The 19146-nt window shown below is 31.9% G+C and overlaps 1 protein-coding gene across 1 annotated transcript in view; it reads right to left on the bottom strand.

Moving 5' to 3' along the window:
* Window positions 1–3068: 3068 nt before the first annotated feature.
* Window positions 3069–19146, bottom strand: part of LOC108776254 (galanin receptor type 1) — a 39264-nt gene continuing 23186 nt past the window's right edge. Inside the window, exons 3-9 of the mRNA XM_018542808.1 lie at window positions 16801–16922; window positions 13961–14084; window positions 10424–10629; window positions 8238–8349; window positions 7602–7762; window positions 3345–3479; window positions 3069–3171 (exon numbers count right to left, since the gene is read on the bottom strand). Of these exons, the coding sequence (XP_018398310.1) occupies window positions 3069–3171; window positions 3345–3479; window positions 7602–7762; window positions 8238–8349; window positions 10424–10629; window positions 13961–14084; window positions 16801–16922 (963 nt within the window). The remainder of the gene's footprint in view (window positions 3172–3344; window positions 3480–7601; window positions 7763–8237; window positions 8350–10423; window positions 10630–13960; window positions 14085–16800; window positions 16923–19146) is intronic.

Here is a 19146-nt window from a genome sequence, read left to right on the forward strand (position 1 = left end):
CAAAAAACGAATTTACTGCAATATAATTCTGTTTTATTAATTCTTCATAAGTATTAATAATAAAAATTGATATTAGGATGGTTTAATATATACATATATCTCATTACGGTTCATCGATAGACAAGTCATATTACATCATTATATTATATCGACACAAATACAGCAAATGTCTTAATACATCTAAAATGTGAATTTGACATGTAATACCATCATTTTTCGATGATTCCAACAATTAAATTATTTCTACACTTTAGATTTGACGAACGTGAATATTAGCAGTTCAAGCGATTTTAACAATTCTGTGCTTTTCGATGAGGATAATGTTAAGTGCCATAAGAAAGTACAAAAGTCTTGGATCGATATGAAAAAAAAAAAATGAGAAGATATCACACGCTCGACTAGTCTCTGACATTTATGGCGTATGCCGTATATTATTGTACGACGTATAATCAATATAAAATTAGAATTATTTGTGCAGTGTAATTCCAACAATTAAACATAGACGCGGGCTTTCAATAAATATAAATTACTTTATTTTAAAAAACTAGGGAAATCAATTCGCTAACCAATGTACAGAAAATAAGTATGATTCCAACAATTAAATTATCTCTACTCTATATTGATTATACTAATATATAGATATATATAATATTGATTATACTAATATATAGATATATAATATTGATTATACTAATATGTATATATTGATTATAATAATATGATATATCAATACAGTTAGTATATATACTAACTATAATTGATTATACATTCAATAATATACGCTATAAATGTCAGAGACTAGTCGAGCGTTTGATACATAATATATATCTTCATTCTTTTTTTCATATCGGTCCAAGACTTTTGCACTTTCTTATGGCACTTAACATTTTCCTCATCGACAAGCTAGAATTGTTAAAATCGCGTTAATTGCTAATATTCACGTTCGTCAAATCTAAAGTATCTAAATAGTATATATTTACTTATTTTCTATACATTGATTAGCGATTTGATTTCTCCAGTTTTTTAAAATAAAGTAATTTATACTTATCGAAAGCCCGTTTACCGAGAAATAAGTCCCGTTAAAAATTGTACATTAAAAAGTTTTTCAATACATTAATTATAATTAAGATTAGTTTTGCTGAAGTAGTGGACATTATATGGGGAAAAGAAGAAACTCTCAAGATTGGACAGAGAGCGTCCAGCAGTACTAAATGGTCCTATGTGTGTCCTATTATTTTCATAATCGCACTTTCGATTTTCATTCTTTTTTCGCCCGATTCAAGGCATACTCGGAAGTCTCCTTCCTTCTACACGGAAACCTCCCTCCTAAGCCTGGTCCAGGGACGAACAAATAATTAGGTCCACCTAGAAGCAAACGGAAAGATAAAGAGAAAGCGAAAGAGAAAGAGAGAAGGGATGAGACACATGACATTGGAATTTCATTATCTGATGGAGTTTGAAGTAAATCGCGCATGAAAACGTCCTGCAAAAAATTACATTTAAACGAGTATACCTGGCTAACTGAGAGCGAGATGCAGTCATCCCTACACAAAACTCGAAAAGCAAATGACTCGCAGATTAATTAATTCCTATTTCGAAGCAATTTCCTTTCTCAACCCTTGCGATAAAAAAGGATTTTGAAGTATAATAATTAAAGTCGCGCAGTAGAAGCGAAAAATTGCATATTTTGTTAATTAGAGAAACGATGTTAATTCAATTAGTAGCATTTAATATTATGTGTATATCTTTTTAATTCTCAAATAAATCTAATATTGAATTATAAAACGACAGAAACTTATTATTTTCACAATTTCACATTTAATAATAGCGTAACGAAAAAAAATAAAAACTCGAACTTTTCTCTTTTTAGACTGCAAATCTTATTACTATCTGACTTTCAACATTACATATTTTAATAATCAAATTTTTTAAAATTTTATTATATGCACTTGTAATTAAGAATAAAAACAAGGTTTTGTTACCAAAATTTAACTTGCCAGATCTATTAAATATTCCTTATAAATTATAAATATATGAAGTTAAAGAAGCTGCGAATTTTACTTTATCTTGTTATTTTCGAAAAAACGTCTTGTATACAATGTTCTTGAATTGTTATATCTCTCGATATTTATTATTCTATCGTAAAGTTATTTTCTGAGTGTAAAAAAAAATCGAGATTTAATTTATTTAGATTTAAAATCAATTATTTTTTTCTCAATACGTTTATACAAATTGTATACTTTTGAACATGCAAAAATAAATTACGGACACGTATAAAATTCAATAGATTTTATTAATCAAAAACATTTTTGATTAATAAATCCTCGGCGCTAAGCCAAGCGCAGTAACACTGTCGTGATTACTTTACGCGAATCGGCGAGTTGTAGCAGATTATCAGATCTCAATAACGGCTGAACTGATTAAGTTCTATATACGCTCAATCGATAGAAACCACTTAAATTGTATAATAAAAGTGCTTTTATTTTTTTTCTACGTGCCCTACAAACGGAGATATTATGATGCAAACTCTGAATCTCTGATTTTTATTTGTCCAGGTATTCGCCGTCGAGGAAATGAGTGTCTTAGGTGTTCGTCGTCGATGAAGTGGGTGTCTAGGTGTTCACCGTCGAGGAAATGAGAAATGGGATACCAGCGGGATGTGGATCAAAGAATCGACAGAGGCGCATTTCGAAACTCCTTCCAGTTTCTTTTCGTTCTCCTCAACGATATATCAGCCTTGATGTATTAGGGTCCTTCACATATATATGATAACGAACCACTACGTACCTAACACTGGTGGATTTGGCTTCTGATCTGGCTAGGAGCCCCGTAGCCTCTTCTTCCACCAGCCGCTGCAGACAGCCGACAGGCTCTCTCGGAAATGGCTTGACATAAACCCGTAAATTATCGGGTTTATACAGATGCAATACCGATAATAAATATCTAGGCGGAAACCTCCCTCATAGCTCTGGTCCGGGGACGAAGAAAGAATCAGGTCCACTTAGAAGCAAACGGAAAAATAAAGGAGGAATGGGTGTCTAGGTGTTCGCCGTTGAGGAAATGGGTGTCTAGATGTTCACCGTCGAAGAAAATGGGTGTCTAAAGTATTCGCCGTCGAGGAAATGGGTGTCTAGGTGTTCACCGTCGACAAAATGGGTATCTAGGTGTTCGCTGTCGAGAAAATGGGTAATGGGATACCAGCGGAATATGCATCAAAGCATTGATAGAGGCGCATTTCGAAACTCCTTCCAGTTTCTTTTCGTTCTCCTTAACGATATATCAGCCCTGATATATTAGGGCGCTTCATACTACGTATATATATATGATAACGAACTACGACGTACCTAGCGCTGGTGGTCCTGGTTGCGCTGATTCCCAGGTTCTGGCTGGCCTTAGGTTTCCAGCATCTGCTGCAAGCAGCCAACAGGTTCGCCCTGAATGTCCTCGACATAAACCCATATATAATTGGATTTATGCAACTGCAATACCGATATTAAATTAAAGACAGCCGGGAGGTACAATCGGATCGAATATCGCGCGTTAATCGTCGAACAGATAAAATGCGGAAACTGCATCGCGTTTATGCCCATAAATCCGTAGCTGCGGATGTACGCGGTTGCATCGAAACGCGAAATGAAATCTGTGGTTCAACATCTGGAATGCGTAAACACAATCCAATTTCGCATTTTCCTGTAATCGAATTTTTAGATGTAAATCCCATATCGACCATTCCATCCGAATAGTTTCGGCTTACCAAATTTTTCGACGTAAAAACAAGAAAAAAGATCACGGCGGATGTTCTGCGAGAAAAGAGCATTCAGAGAGGTGCTCTTTCTTTTATTATGTTAATATTACATAATATACACACACATATATATATATATATATTTAACACATCACGCGATCGCATGTCTCTTTAATTACTTCCCAAGAGATTAAGGTGGCCTGGATATACCCCAGACATTAAGTAACTAAAATGCTTCGGGGTTACCAATTCCGTACTCACGAATATGAGCCCCTGAAGGCTTGATCTTAAAGGGATCCTAATTCCGTCTGCATTACCAACTAAACCATATAATTTTTGTATCGTATACTTTTTTTATCATATTCACAGACTCGAAAATCCTTTTACAAGATTGAAGTATATGCATTAATACATGCCTGCAGTGAGGTAGAATCTATGCTGAAAACGATAAAAAAATTTCAAAATTGAGTTTCTTTAGTATTTTTTAATATGGCGCTCCAGAGCTGTCACGTCATTATATGTCGTAACAACATTTGTTTCATACAAAAGCTGCGCAATCTGTATTTAAGAAATAGTAATCTACAGGCATGTGTTAATGCGTGAAGAAACACGAAAAATCGACGGATATGTTATAAAAGGTAGCGTACTTTTTAAGGAAGTAGATGATGTTTTGCGAATCATTGTACTCGCCTCATTTAGGTCTCAAGTTATTCGACAGGCACACGAGAGAGGACATTTTCGATCGCGAAAAGCATTAAAAAGTTCAAGTCATGTTCAAAAAAGGATACTCAAAAATTTAAACCTTTTTATCTAATAATAATATGTTACCATGAAAAGTAACTGATATATTATTAATTAAATGTGCCAGTACAAAGTGAACATACATAAAGTGTATGCAACTTTCGGCCGATTTTCGAATCGCCTCCGCCTTTCGTTGTCCACCTCACCACGCGCAGTCCAAATATCGTTCGAGCATTATGCTCGAAAAGAAAATAAATTTATAACAGTTATAACCAAATAGAAAATAATACGGCACTTCTAAAAATAGGATTTTTAAACAAACTTTTCATAAACTAAAAATTATTGGCACGTTTCTCTATTGAATAAGTTTTGTTTTAAATGTCTTAAAGCCGATTGTTCCATCCTCAAATAAACTACGTGATTTATCTAATAGATAAACAAAAGAGTAAAAGAGGAAAGGGGACTTCAGATCAATGGTGCGTTCAGAGAGACGCTATTAGTACTATTTCTGTCTTATCTTCGTTGTTATTACATGTTTATAGAAAAGTGGGGGATGACCCAACCTTCAATGTAAACATAATTGAATGTACTTAAAGCCGATATTTTTTAAAGAAAATTTTTGGTAGAACAATGTATGTGAAAATACAAGATCAATAAATAGTAAAAAAAAATCGTTGTTTTTAATTTATATATTTTGTATAAAAATTAAAAAAATTAATCTCGTGTCATTCCTCTAAATATAATTTAATTCTATTTCAACTTTATATTTCATTTACGCATCAATTAACTATTTAATTTTTTAACTGTTAAAAGCTTTTACATAATTAATCTCGTATCATTATCCTATTTCCAGCAGTTTCTAATTTATAGTGTTGAAAGAATTATTAGAAAGAAAAAATGTTTCGATATAAAAGATATAGAATTTAATTATAAAATGTTATTCGTAGAATAAAATAAAATACTTAATGTACAAGAAACTTGTTACAAATAATTAAAAAAAATTACTTTCCAATAAAAAATCTTGTATAATTAACGAAAGAAAACATTCCAATTCATATTTGTTTAAATTATTGAATATTTAGACACTTTAATTATAATCTATCGCATTTCTTTCAAATTGCACATTTCTTCTTTAGTGACGATTTAATTAAAAGCTATCAGCTATTTTATTTCCATATAGCAAACTGCAATTTTTCAGTAATTAAATTCCAAATTAATATATATCTAATAGAAAGTTAACTTTATTTTAAATATATATTAATTAAAAAGATAATGAAGCTCTGTAAATTTATTTACACTTCGATCTATCATTCTTCAATATCATATATAATATATTTCTTTTAAAAGAGTAATATATTCTAGAGAATTTCAGTTGCTAAGAATTTCATACTAAATTTATTAAAGAAATAGATCTTTTCAAAGAAAGTATCTTCCATTTTCACCGGAAAGGTAGCAGAAAGAATTTTACGTTTGTATAAAACTAAAGATTAAATTAAATTAAAAGCATAAGATACAAAATTACTCTTTTATTACTGAAAAGAGTAAGCCTCTCTCTCGGATAAAGAATATTAACTTTCGCGCGAGAAGGGCAAAAGTAATATAAATTTGTTTTGTTAAAGCGATAGGAGGAACTATACACGAAGTGGAGAATACTATGCTTTTTCGTATAACGACCCAAATCACTTCAATAGCATGCAATTTATCTATTGCATCTGACGCTGTTGCCTGACAGCATCACAACTTGTTAAGCTAATCAGTGATCGTTATCAAAATGATACACGAAGTATTTGCAGAGGTAGCTATTAAAGTTATTATTCTACATCGCAAGATGTAAAAAACAAGCGACACGAGGGGGAAAAAGAGACGCTCATTCGGCGAAAATCAATGATGCACGTGTCTCGCCGTTATCATAATTCAATACAAAAATGATTTCAAAATCCGCATATCAATCGCGCAAACACACTCACGTAGCATTTTCGAAATTTAATGAAATATATACAAATACATTAATTATAAAAAAAAATTTGAAATTTAATATTTTCAATAAATTAATATAATTCGTTTAACGACCGTGTTTTAACACACTGTACGTTGTATATGTAATACATGTACCAGTTTTATTGTGCATGCAAACACGAACAAATTGCACAACCCTTACAAATTATATTTATTTATAGAAAAAAATCAAATGCCAATTGAAGTACATAATTAGACTTTCTTCACGCGATGTAACATCTTCAATATCGCAAAAATATTTGCATTTCCTGTAAACTATATGCATATTCGTTCATTTTACGAAATAGAACGCAACATTTAAATTTGCCTCGAGGAATGCTATTTTATACACAACAAATTCAATAGTAGGAGAGAGAATGCATAAATATAAAATAGCGGTACGTATCCAGAACATACCGAGGTTTGTTGATTCAACGACTTTACGAATTGTGATACACGCATTGTTTTTAATTAATTTTAACTGTGAAACAGTTTCCTATGTTCTGCATACGTTTGATTGTTTTTAGCAATCATAAAATGATTACTAATACATTATTTAGTAATTCTCATTTAGTTATATTTCAAATCAAAACTGGGAAAGCGTACATAATAACAGATTCTTTAAAAATGTTAATCAAATTTAAATATAGGTAAAACTACGTTAAATTTGTGATTCTTATAAATTTTTAATTTCTGAACAGTATCGCACATTTTTATTTGAAATACCAAAAGGCAAAAAAGAATGATAAAAATATATGTAAAAAATATTTGTCGATAAATAAAAATTAATGTGTGGTTACAAATTATATATTATAATATTTCACATTTCGCTCGTCTGAATGTGAATCTTTAATCAAGAAATAAACCAATATTTGAAGTTCCTCTTTAGTTTATGATGCAATCGTCTACGGATTCCATGCGATCTGTCTGGCGGAACAAAACTTGCGGCTGGCCCAGCAAACTGATTTTTCTATTTGTAACACGATCCCGCGAATGATTCCCCGGAGGCAATAACCTTCGCAACGTTGATCACGTAAAAGACGAGATCATCGTAGATATGAGTCTCTTTTAAATTAACGGCTCCCCGGCGCTTAATCTCTGAGTTGAACCCGAGACATACCTGTTCATATAAGCCATCAGGTGAAACATGGTATTGAGATGCTTGTACACTCCACTCTTGACGCGCGGCAGGTAGCCATAAGAAGTCAATACATTGTCAATCAGCATCGGTGCCCAACAAATGGTGAACAGCATCACGACTGTCACCAACATCTTCACCACCTGTTGGTAACCATTCGCAGCGGTTAGAACTGTTTTCTAACACGGAGACCACAATACAGGGAACATCGTATTCTACTATATGTATTTAAACAATATACTGGATATAGTCTGAATTTACTGAATAATGTGAGCGATCTTATCCCGTGTAAACCTCAGGATATATTTCAACTCTACTATTTCATATAGACTGCAATTTGTGATTTCTAAAAGCATTCACAGCTTTATTAAACAAGCCCATTTCAAGATTAAAACCATTTTTTTTCAAATAATTTTAAAATTTATATAATACATTGTTATGACGATTCACACATAAACTTCATAATTATTAAAAAAAAGTAATAAAAAGTTTTTTTACAAGTGAGCTAAGCAATGATTTAGGAGAGTTAATTACTAAAAATTCCAAAATGATTTTTGTTTTATAGCCATTTCCTTCTCAAATTTGATTATTCCCAAGAAAAGATCAATCAAATCAAACCTGCTTCACAATCTGTGATTCTTCATATTTCTCGTCCCGCCGTGATTTGCGTTCGGTTTTGCCATATTGGGTCATGGGAATACATTCAGGTTCTGCAGTGTTTGAATTTAATCTGAAACAGATTAAAAATTGCGCTTTGATTATTCGCACGAAGATCTCGTACTCCATTGCATGTCAATTCTATTTGCGTCGATTGTAAAAGATGGATGAATAAATAAACTATTCAAAACCAAATTTTTAAAATGCAAACAAATAGAAAAATTTCGTACAATATTATTATAGTTTGAAAAATTAATTTTAATCCTTCAATAATTTTAATTTAGCTTTTTCAATATTAAAAACCTACATTAATTTCCTTACAACTAATTTTTTTGATAAATGATGTTTTAACAAAAAATTACAATCTGTCCTAGCTTTTTCTTTTACCATTCATGTTAAGCAGCACTTTTATTTTCATATCCAGAGACAACATTATAAGAAGAATGACTGAATTTTTATCAAGTGCTTCATGTGCATGTGCGGACCCATTTTCATCTTAGCAAGACATTACGTGCGTTAACTACGTTATGACTCTACTTCATGGAATTTCCTTTGATCTTGCACGACAGTAATTTTATTTCGGAGAATTTCTTCGAGTTGACCGATGTTCTAAAGCCATACGCTAGAGAACATTTTAAAGTAGTAATCTTTCCACGCGATCGATACTTTAATAACGGTACTTGCATTGCATAATGTTCCAAGAGTGATGGCAATCGGTAATACAAAAATGTATTCTCCCATGCAATCGATTCTTCAAAAAAATCATTGCATCGCATTAACCGATACAAAATAAGATCAGAGTAATTGAAATCAATTTTATTTTTTATAAATATATAGAAGCAGATAGTTTCCTTCTTTTCTTCGAATAAACGGGTTCATCATATTCGTCTAATTTTTACCAGTTCGAATTCTTTCGAACTTCGAAGGATTTTAAAAAAATCTCTTTTTATTTAAGCAAAAGAGTATGTCGAAACATTTTATATTACAGTCAAAAACGTAGAGAAGCTTTATCTTTATAGATAAAAGATTTAAAACCGTAAACGTAACTGCAATCCTTCTTGAAATAAGTTCTCCACGCTCATCGATAGAAAAATCTCAAAGATTTCTCGAAATTTTCTTAAATTTTCTTAAAATGCACCGAGCGACTGCCTGAAGATGAGCATTCACGATGATGGTTCACGACATACACAGGGGACGGGGAATCGAATTAAGTAGAGTCATAAAGTGTAAATGCATTCGCCATTACGTTTGCCCCTCATCATCCTCGATCTATTTCAAGCAAACCGCGCCTGCAAGTCCACACATTCCCCAAAGAAACACTGTGAACGACATGACCGCGTTCATTACCAGAAGTTCGCTTCCCGCTAGAGTCAAATATCACAAGCCGAGTATATACGTATGTAATTAATGATAACAAACAATAAGAATTCGAATAAAGTTTTTCTGCGAAATATCTAATTTAAAAAAAGGAATTCAAATGTTTTCACTGTTTCAACGTACGATTTGCTATTATTGATCGAAAAATTCTTTCAAAACTATCTGTACCCGCTATATATTTTTTATCTCGCTATTTTTATTTTATTACAATAACAAAAAATATCTTAAATTTAAATAAAAATTTATTTTGAATGATTCGACTGCTGTCCGTAGACATGCTCACAGTTACAATATGTTATTTGCGACTATTTTACTAATTATTTTAAAAAATTAATATATATTCTAACTTGTTATTCTTATCATTATTTCTCCATGGCTGTGCGGATCAATCAATTTTGGGACAAAATAATCAAATGAGAGAATGAATCTGCCACTTCCTGCTCAGCCATCGATGAATATTATTGAAAATTTGGACCACTGAAGATGGCTCGAAATGTAGCCGAAACGTCTAAATAAAGTTATAAGTACTCATATTATAATAAAACATTTAATTTGCACCACTTACTGCAATTTTAACTCTCACTAGCCCGTTATTTATTTTTATTTATCTAACATTCTCGAGAGTTTTAATTTAGACGAATTTTGCGATTTTGGACTTGAAAAATTTATCTTGATGATGACAACTTGCTAACTTTTAGATCAGAAAAAAAAGAATGTTTTTACAGTTCAATTCAGAAATTCACGGATCTAAAACAGAATCTCGAACTTACACATGTCGCGATGTCATTTCATACCGACGTTTCGTACCGCGCGAAATCTCCCGGCAAATCTTCATGTAACAGAAACCCATGATGTTCAGCGGTATCACTAAGACCACAATGAGCATGTAAACTTCGTGTGATTTCCATAGAAGTGCAACTTCGGGATCGCGAACGCACCAATAGGCGATCCTCCTCACCCCGACTTTCTTGTGTGTCTGAAAAGAAGAACAGACGTAAGAGATCCTGAAGGGCACGTGCTTTCCTCGATGTGCTCCGAGATGTAACGAGGCATGCAAAGATATGCGACGTGCTACTTGTTTTTCCATCGCGTTTATTAAGTTGGAACCTCTAAATGCAAATATTGGTAAAATCATTATTGCATTCGTTTGTCCACTGTTTGTCCATGTTTGTCCACCCGTTATTTTCGTTTGTCCACCCTCCAAAAAAAAGTTATGCACAAAAAAAATTGTAAGGCCCCCAAGTGATTATTTTACACTATTACGAAAAATATAATAAACATAGGGTGGACAAACGAAAATAATGGGTGGACAAACGTGGACAAACAGTGGACAAACGAATGCAATAATGATTTTACCAATATTCGCATTTAGGGGTGTCAACTTCATAAAGCAGCTCTGTAAAGTTGGAATCTGTAAATGCGAATACTGGTAATATCATTATTACATTTGTTTGTCCACTGTTTGTCCACGTTTGTCCAACCATTATTTTCGTTCGTCCACCCTATGTTTATTATATTTTTCGTAATAGTGTAAAATAACTACTTGGGGGTGTTACAATTTTTTTTGTGTATAACTTTTTTTTGGAGGGTGGACAAATGAAAATAACGGGCGGATAAACATGGACAAACAGTGGACAAACAAATGTAATAATGATATTACCAATATTCGCATTTAGGGGTGCCAACTTCACAGAGCTGTTTTGTGAAGTTGGAACCTCTAAATGCGAATATTGGTAAAATAATTATTGCATTCGTTTGTCCACTGTTTGTCCACGTTTGTCCACCCATTATTTTCGTTTGTCCACCCTATGTTTATTATATTTTTCGTAATAATGTAAAATAATCACTTGGGGGTGTTACAATTTTTTTTTATGCATAACTTTTTTTTGGTGGGTGGACAAATGAAAATAACGGGTGGACAAACGTGGACAAACAGTGGACAAAAGAATGCAATAATGATATTACCAATATTCACATTTAGGGGTACCAACTTCACAGAGCGCTACGCGCGGGATTCTTTTTTTTTTGAACGACCATATAATTTTCTCTTACAAAATTTACACCAAAGCATAGTCGATTAAGCTTTAAATTATAATTACATTTCTTTGCGTCTTATTAAATTCGTCATATTCGGAAAATCTTATTGATTTCCACAACATTTCCGTCTGCCATATTGAATTTAAAAATTTGGAACACGGAATCAAAATCAGCGTTCGCGGTAACCCCCATTTACCTAATTTCGCTGAAATTTTTAAATTTTTATGTATTTCGAAACACTTTCGTCCGCCATTTTGGATTAACCATTTGGAATTTCCTAATTTTGATCACAGATTCGAAATCAGCGTCCGCGTAAGCCCCCTTAATCCAAATTTCGCCGAAATCGGAAAACCTTTAAGATTTTCGCATCTTTTCCGTCCGCCATATTGGATAAATCTTTTTTAATTATCATAATTTTTACCATGTTTTTAAAAGAGCGTCCCCGAAAATTCCTTGTTACCAAAATTCACCATTTTCGGATTACTTTAACTGCCTCAACGAATAGAGGCTTCAAAAAAGCGTGACACGCCAATTTTAAGATATGATTATGATTAACATTTTAAAATATTGTCCGCTCACGTCAATACATGCACGACATCGATGTAATTTTGAATTTATCATCTTTTTATATAAAAATAGACGAAACCTTCATTAAATATAAGCTTGACGTATATTCTGGTATTCAGTGAAAATTCTCTTCTACTCTCGCAAGAAAATAAATTCAAAATTACATCGATATCAAGGTTGTAATAACATGGGCATTTTACATAAAATGCAAACTTAAGTAAAATTTCTTGCTGTCACGTCCAGCCTGTGGGGTGGATGGGTGTGTGTAAAGGTATTTAAAAATGATTAGGATAATATCGAAATAGAGAAAGTTGCCACAAATAAATCGTGTACAATTTTCCGTATATTATAATATATAATAACCGATATTTTTCATCTTATAAGGAAGTAAAGATGAAATCAGCTTTATTCAACACAAAACGACATTTTTCTCATCGGAAAAGATAATCTTCTGAACGACGAATTAAATATCAAGCAAAATGATCTTTGTATCGTGTAAAATAAATTCCAATTTTTTAAAACATGTCATCGATCATATAAATGTGTAAACTAAATACTTAATTAATGAAAAATTTTTCTAAGAAATTTAAAATATTCAAATGTTTAAATTAAAAATATATAAATATTAAAAATTTAAAAGCTTAAATAATAATATTCCGCATATTTAACTCGCGAGAGCATCAACTCGAGATAAACGTTGCACGAATCTTCATTTCAGACAAAATTAGAAATCAAATTAAATGTAGTGTACTATCTAAAATCTACACTATATAACTATACGTTAAATGTAATGTAGAATACCAACTACAGTATCTTCAGCTACTAGCGATGATTCTGAAAACATTCAAGTAGCAAAGAACAACGTATCAAACATTTATCTAAGAAAATGCTGCAAATTACAAGAGAAATTTTCGACGGGTGAAAATCCAATCATGTCAGTCTTCTCTCGATATTCTCCGCGTTAGCAGATTATTTTGATTTAATGGCGTATCTTTTCAACGCTCAGATAAGTCATCGTTCATTAAAGTAAATGAACGAAGCGGGGTGTATCAGCTTTATCGGACGTGCTACTGCGGGGCGTATCATTCTCGAATGTTGGCGACACACATTGCACGCATGTGTGAGAGCGAAATATTGCGAAGTGCCATGTGGCTAAACGATAATATAGAAGTAATACGCTGTAATAAATGGCAAGTGCCGGTACAAAATTAGAGACATACATCGTTCGAGATTATAATCACGTTCTATTAAAAAATCGTTTAGAAGCAGGCCGTCCCCATCGATGTATATTTGAGATAATTATTTTTGCACATATATTTTTTATTTTTTTTAATGAAGAATATTTCAGACACGGAATGCACAACTTGATACCTTATTTATGTGATTACAAATCATTCTTGAATACAAGCTTATTTGAAATAAATGATGGAAAATAATACTTTAGCGATGAAGTACAAATAACAGAAAATTAAATGCTTTTTTTACACATTAGATATCACGAATAGAAATAAATAGTAGAATATTGTCTCATAATTAATGTTATGTTAATTTCGTTGTTTCGAGTTAATTTTGAAATGGATTTTTGCGAAAAACGTAATTATAATTTCGGACTTATCAAAACATTTGAAATGAAAATGGATAAAATTAAGAAAAACGAAATTTCTGTTAATGAAATGTTGAGTACAAGTTGAAAACACACATACCTGTGTAAATGCCATAGGTATTCCTAACAGAAATGCTGCGATCCAAGTCGTGATTACGACCTTACGAGCTTGTTTTATGGTACATACATACTGCGATCTCATTGGATGCGCTATGGCGTAATACCTGAAACAGTAAACGAAATTATTTTGAAATATAATTTAGATCTAAAAAAAGAACTTTATTTATGGATTTTTTTAATATGTCTATAACATAATTAGTTTCAAATAAAATTTATTAAAACATCTACATAAAATCTACTGCATGCAAAACAAGTACAGTAATAAAACGGAGTATATTTCTATAAATATCATATTAGGTGATATCATATTAGGTAATATATAAATATATATTATAGGTGTACAAATAAGTTTTAAAGTGTTTTTAATGAAATTTAATACTTATTTATTAAAAAACACACTTAATTATCAAAATAATCCCCGTCATTATCTATGACCTTTAGCCATCTTTCAGCTTGCGAATTTCAAAAGCGAAGGTTTCGATGCGACAAAATTATCGACTCATTTTCGCACTTCTTCAAATGCTCGAAAGTGTACACCAGACAAGACGTTTTGCATTGACCGAAATAAATAATAGTCTGAAGGGGCTATGTCTGGGCTATACGCCGGATACGGTAGAATTTTCCAACCAATCGCTAGCATCGTTTCCTTTACCAATATGAGGCCTAGCGTTGTCATGAAGCGAAAATATTTGAATTCTAAGTTTAAATTATACGTTACACAAAAAACATTTTAAAACTTATTTGTACACCAATACATAATAATGATATATAGAAAATTGTCAAAGAAAGAGCGCGACTATGAGGTATCCCCAAGGGAGCTTCATACAGTCGCGGTCTTCACGATGCCATTTCTAAACATAGGATCAAAGCGCTTTGTCTTGACTTACGAGGTAACATTTCTCGCAAAATGACATTTGACGTGGATATTAATTTGAATTTACTTTACAAATATTCTGTTTGTAGCACAAAAATATAATAATCCGCGACTCAAAAATCACATAATAGCATGAAAAATTGAGTGAATCCACAGCATTTCATTCGTAGGCTACGTTAATGTAATATTCTTCTCAAAATGAGTCTCTTCAATAATTATTATGCGTTCAAAATGAAATCCAAAATGTCTTTGACATTTTCTGTTTCATCACATTGCAAGTTACATTATATTTAAAAACTAAATTTTATCGCACTTTATCAGAACTTAATTTTTCGTATACATAATTAGTGTGGGGTCCTTTATTTAAAATATTTCTCGTATAATATTATGGTCTCGGAAAGAAATCATGAACATGTTTATTATACTATAATACATTGTTGAACACGTAAATGGAATTTATATGTCGTAGCAAAATAATATTTATACACGATAAAAAATTTGCTTGTTCATTGAAATAACTACATGAGCGATCAAGGAAGGAAAATACGATCGATTAGGAATATTCCGTGAACATATTCCTTGTATTTGACTTCGCTTGTAGTCGTAGTTGCGTAGTGAAAAAAATGTTTCGAGAGGGGCTGTAGAATCAGTCTTTTTTAATGTTCTTTTTTATACTAGTGAAGAAGTTTTACGGAAAGTTTGTACTAGGAGTTTTTCAGCAAAGGACACAAGCGACACAGTGTGACACAGCGAATCATTACATCCTTGTTGTTCGCCAACGTTAAACAAAGATGAAATGATCGGGAAGGTTCCGAAATTTTTTAGTGTGTTCGGAATAGTAAAAGCCAGTAATGTAATAATGGAAATTGTGCATTTAATTTTTGCTGGTTACTAGTTTTATAGTGTATTTTTATCTCCGGATTATCTACAGGTATAAATGACAAGGTATACTATATATATATATATGTACTATTATATATAATGTTAATTTTTATTTATTTCTTTTCTCTCACGATTATTTTTTAAAAAATATTAAGTTTTATGCAATTTGACTTTTGAATTTATTCACGATTCTTTTAGAATACCAAATTTTATACAATCTGACTTTTGAATTTTCATCTTGACTCAAAGCATGAAGAACACGAACTGAGTAATTTTTGTAGGATAATGAATTTTGTATAACAAATTTTAGAGTTTTTGGTTTTGTTATATTATCGGCTATTTGCCCTTTTTATTTATTTATTTAAAATATCAAATTTGATTAATTATCATTTAAGATACATATAACAATATATGTATGACTATCCTGATAATATTCGTAAGGAAATACAAGGAATGATTGTATATTTAGACAATTCTTTACAGGATAAAACAAATAAAATTCTAACGATTAAAAAAACTATAGAAAAACTAATCATCTCCAAAAAAATTGTACTTATCAACAAATTTGTATTCTTGCAATACAGATTATAAAGAATTTTAAATATAAGGATTATTTATATCACATATTTTCATTAGATCGTACTTACAAAGGGATTTTAGATGTATGTTATGTTCAAAGGACAAGCAGAAGGTCCTGCAATAAATACCAAATTTTATATCCAGCATATGAAAAAATATTCACGACATGAGTATTTGTCTGTAAACCGTAGTCAAATCTTTAAATTCTGGCTACAAACACATATATTTGCCCATATTCAATGGCACACTGCACAATTTTAGATTACTCAATATCCTGAATTCAAAGCCGATCTATTTACGTGACCCTATTATGGCATAATACTTTACACAAACCGTAGCACGTACTATATCCTTGTTGACTCTCGAATGTTCACGCAAATCCTTTTCTCATACAATCAATACTCGACTGCGATTTACATACGATCATAATAACCATGACGCACTATCAATCGTTAGCAGGAATAGTACAACAGGAATAATCTCACCTCTCAATCGACATCGCAGTGAGGGTGACAACCGAGCAGATTGCCGACACGCTCTGCATGTAATGCACCGCTTTGCACAGAAATAAACCCATGGTCCATGTGTAAGAAAACAATTTTGCTATCTGCAAGACAGAAATTACAGTACATGAATGTTGGAAAGAGAGAAACGAAGAGAACCCTCCAAGCCTGAAAGGTTCTACTTACTAAAAAGGTTCTAAGTCCACGTGTGAACGTTTATTATTATAGAGAAAAACATATAAATAGGGAGATCTCGCAATTTTTCTTGCGAGGATATACGTGAGTGTCGGAATCAAAGATGAATTGCGGCAATCAATATATCCCGAAAAATGTGTATCTCCTTGAATTTGCCAGCAAATTTCAAAGTAAACCACAAATGAATAAAAAAAAAGTCAAATTGAGTCAAGGCGGATCTTGATGTATTATATAATATTTTTGTGCAAATTTTACAATTTTCAGTTCAAGCAAACTATACGATTATTTCTTGAAGCACAGTCTTAGACTGAAACTGGAATACGTATAGTATTAACAAGCAATTTAATATATTACTGTTATTTTTTATATAAGAATTTTTAAAGCATCTTTAAAACTCTAAATAATTTATTATAAAAAATTCAAGATTTAAACTATCAATTTAACAAGGCAAAAATGCATATTGCTCGCGATATTAATCATTATAATTATGCACAATAATGCGTAAGTATAAGCATCTCGAGCGGTTCACCAATGATATTTCCCGAAACGTAATTTGCACTATTCGTGACGATTAAACAGCCTAGCATTGTGCACTCACGCGCGCAATTATATCGAGTAAAATTTAGTGCAGTCATAAATAGAAAGGGACGCTTAATCCGTCAAATAGCACGATAATTGCCCCGGAATATCCGAGCGCGAGTGATAAAAGCACGCGCAGGCACATACGCGATGCGCCCGGAAACGCGGAAGCCTGACATTTCCTCGGTAAGATTTCCTCTGCCTGTTCCGGCTTATCCCATTCCCCGCAAATGTATGCTCCCACGTGTAATATGCGATTTAATAAACGCTGTTTATGACGGTATAACGTACATAGTCATACGCATTGACAATGAGCGAAAAATGATTAATAAATCATCGGGGAAAAGCGTTCGTTTTCATCGTAGGATTAAAGCGTCCACTTTAATCCCAGAATGATAAAACGAATAAAATATAAGCTTGTTAAAATAAAAGGTAGAAAATCTCCCGCATTCATCAATCTTGGATATTTGTCTCTCTTTTCCATTTTCTGGTTTTATGTTCGTCTTGCATAAAGAAAGCTCTACTCAATAAATATAATTCTATAGATATCTTTGTAAGTATAATTTCATATACGTGTATATAAAATGTTCTCAATTTTTTAATATGTTTTGTACAATTTTTGGATATTATTAAAGTTATATTATTATTAAAATTGTACACACAATATTAAATATATTAATAAGACAAAAACTATAAAAAAAACTAAATGGTATAATTGGAACAAAGTAAATTTTTTTTCGTTTTTTTACCATACAAAAGACCATTTAGCCATTTTGTAATTGGAATCGAAATGTCATCTCAGGGAAAAGCCAGTCTTCGATCGTTGACAAAGATACGGATTAAATTCGAAACTTCCTCGTCAAAGGAGATCTCCCGGCTTTAACCAACATCCTTTGTGTCAGACGCCTTTGTCGGTTTTGTTATAATCGATTTCTGATTTTAGAGATATACACACTCGAGTCTCGTTAAAAGTCGAAGTTCATTAAATTGTACATACAGATCTCTGTATTTTATTAAATAGATATTTATAAAACATTAATCTAACATTCTTGCCAAATTCGATATCGAAGAAGAAAGAAATACAACAAAAGCAAGATCAAATTTAATTCTCTCAGTTTCTACACGCATGATGAGAAAAAAGATTCCATCAAATTGTCGCAGTTATTAAAATTTGAAAACTAATATGACTGGGGAATTCCTCTCATATATGTTTCTCATTGAAGAGACAATTTTTCGAGTATCGATCCCGCGGCGATACGGCAAAGTGAAAAGTGTAGTGTCGAGAAATGTAAATAAGGCTCGATATATTTTATATATTTTATATATTAAATATATGTTTGGTTGCGACCGATAAACATTTGAGGAGCTGCGGCGAATAACGGAATAACTCGAATTATTTCGTTTTTTATATTATTCCATTAATAAAATATGTACTTGTAGCTACATATTTTGACATAATTATTTTAGTGTAAATCTATTTTTTTAACGCAAAACTGAATGCGATATTCGGAAAAACGGAATAAGTCGAATTATTCCAGTATAGATTAAAACGAT

This window comes from Cyphomyrmex costatus, unplaced genomic scaffold (genome assembly GCF_001594065.2).
Source record: "Cyphomyrmex costatus isolate MS0001 unplaced genomic scaffold, Ccosl1.0 scaffold35, whole genome shotgun sequence".
Taxonomy (NCBI): Eukaryota; Metazoa; Arthropoda; class Insecta; order Hymenoptera; family Formicidae; genus Cyphomyrmex; species Cyphomyrmex costatus.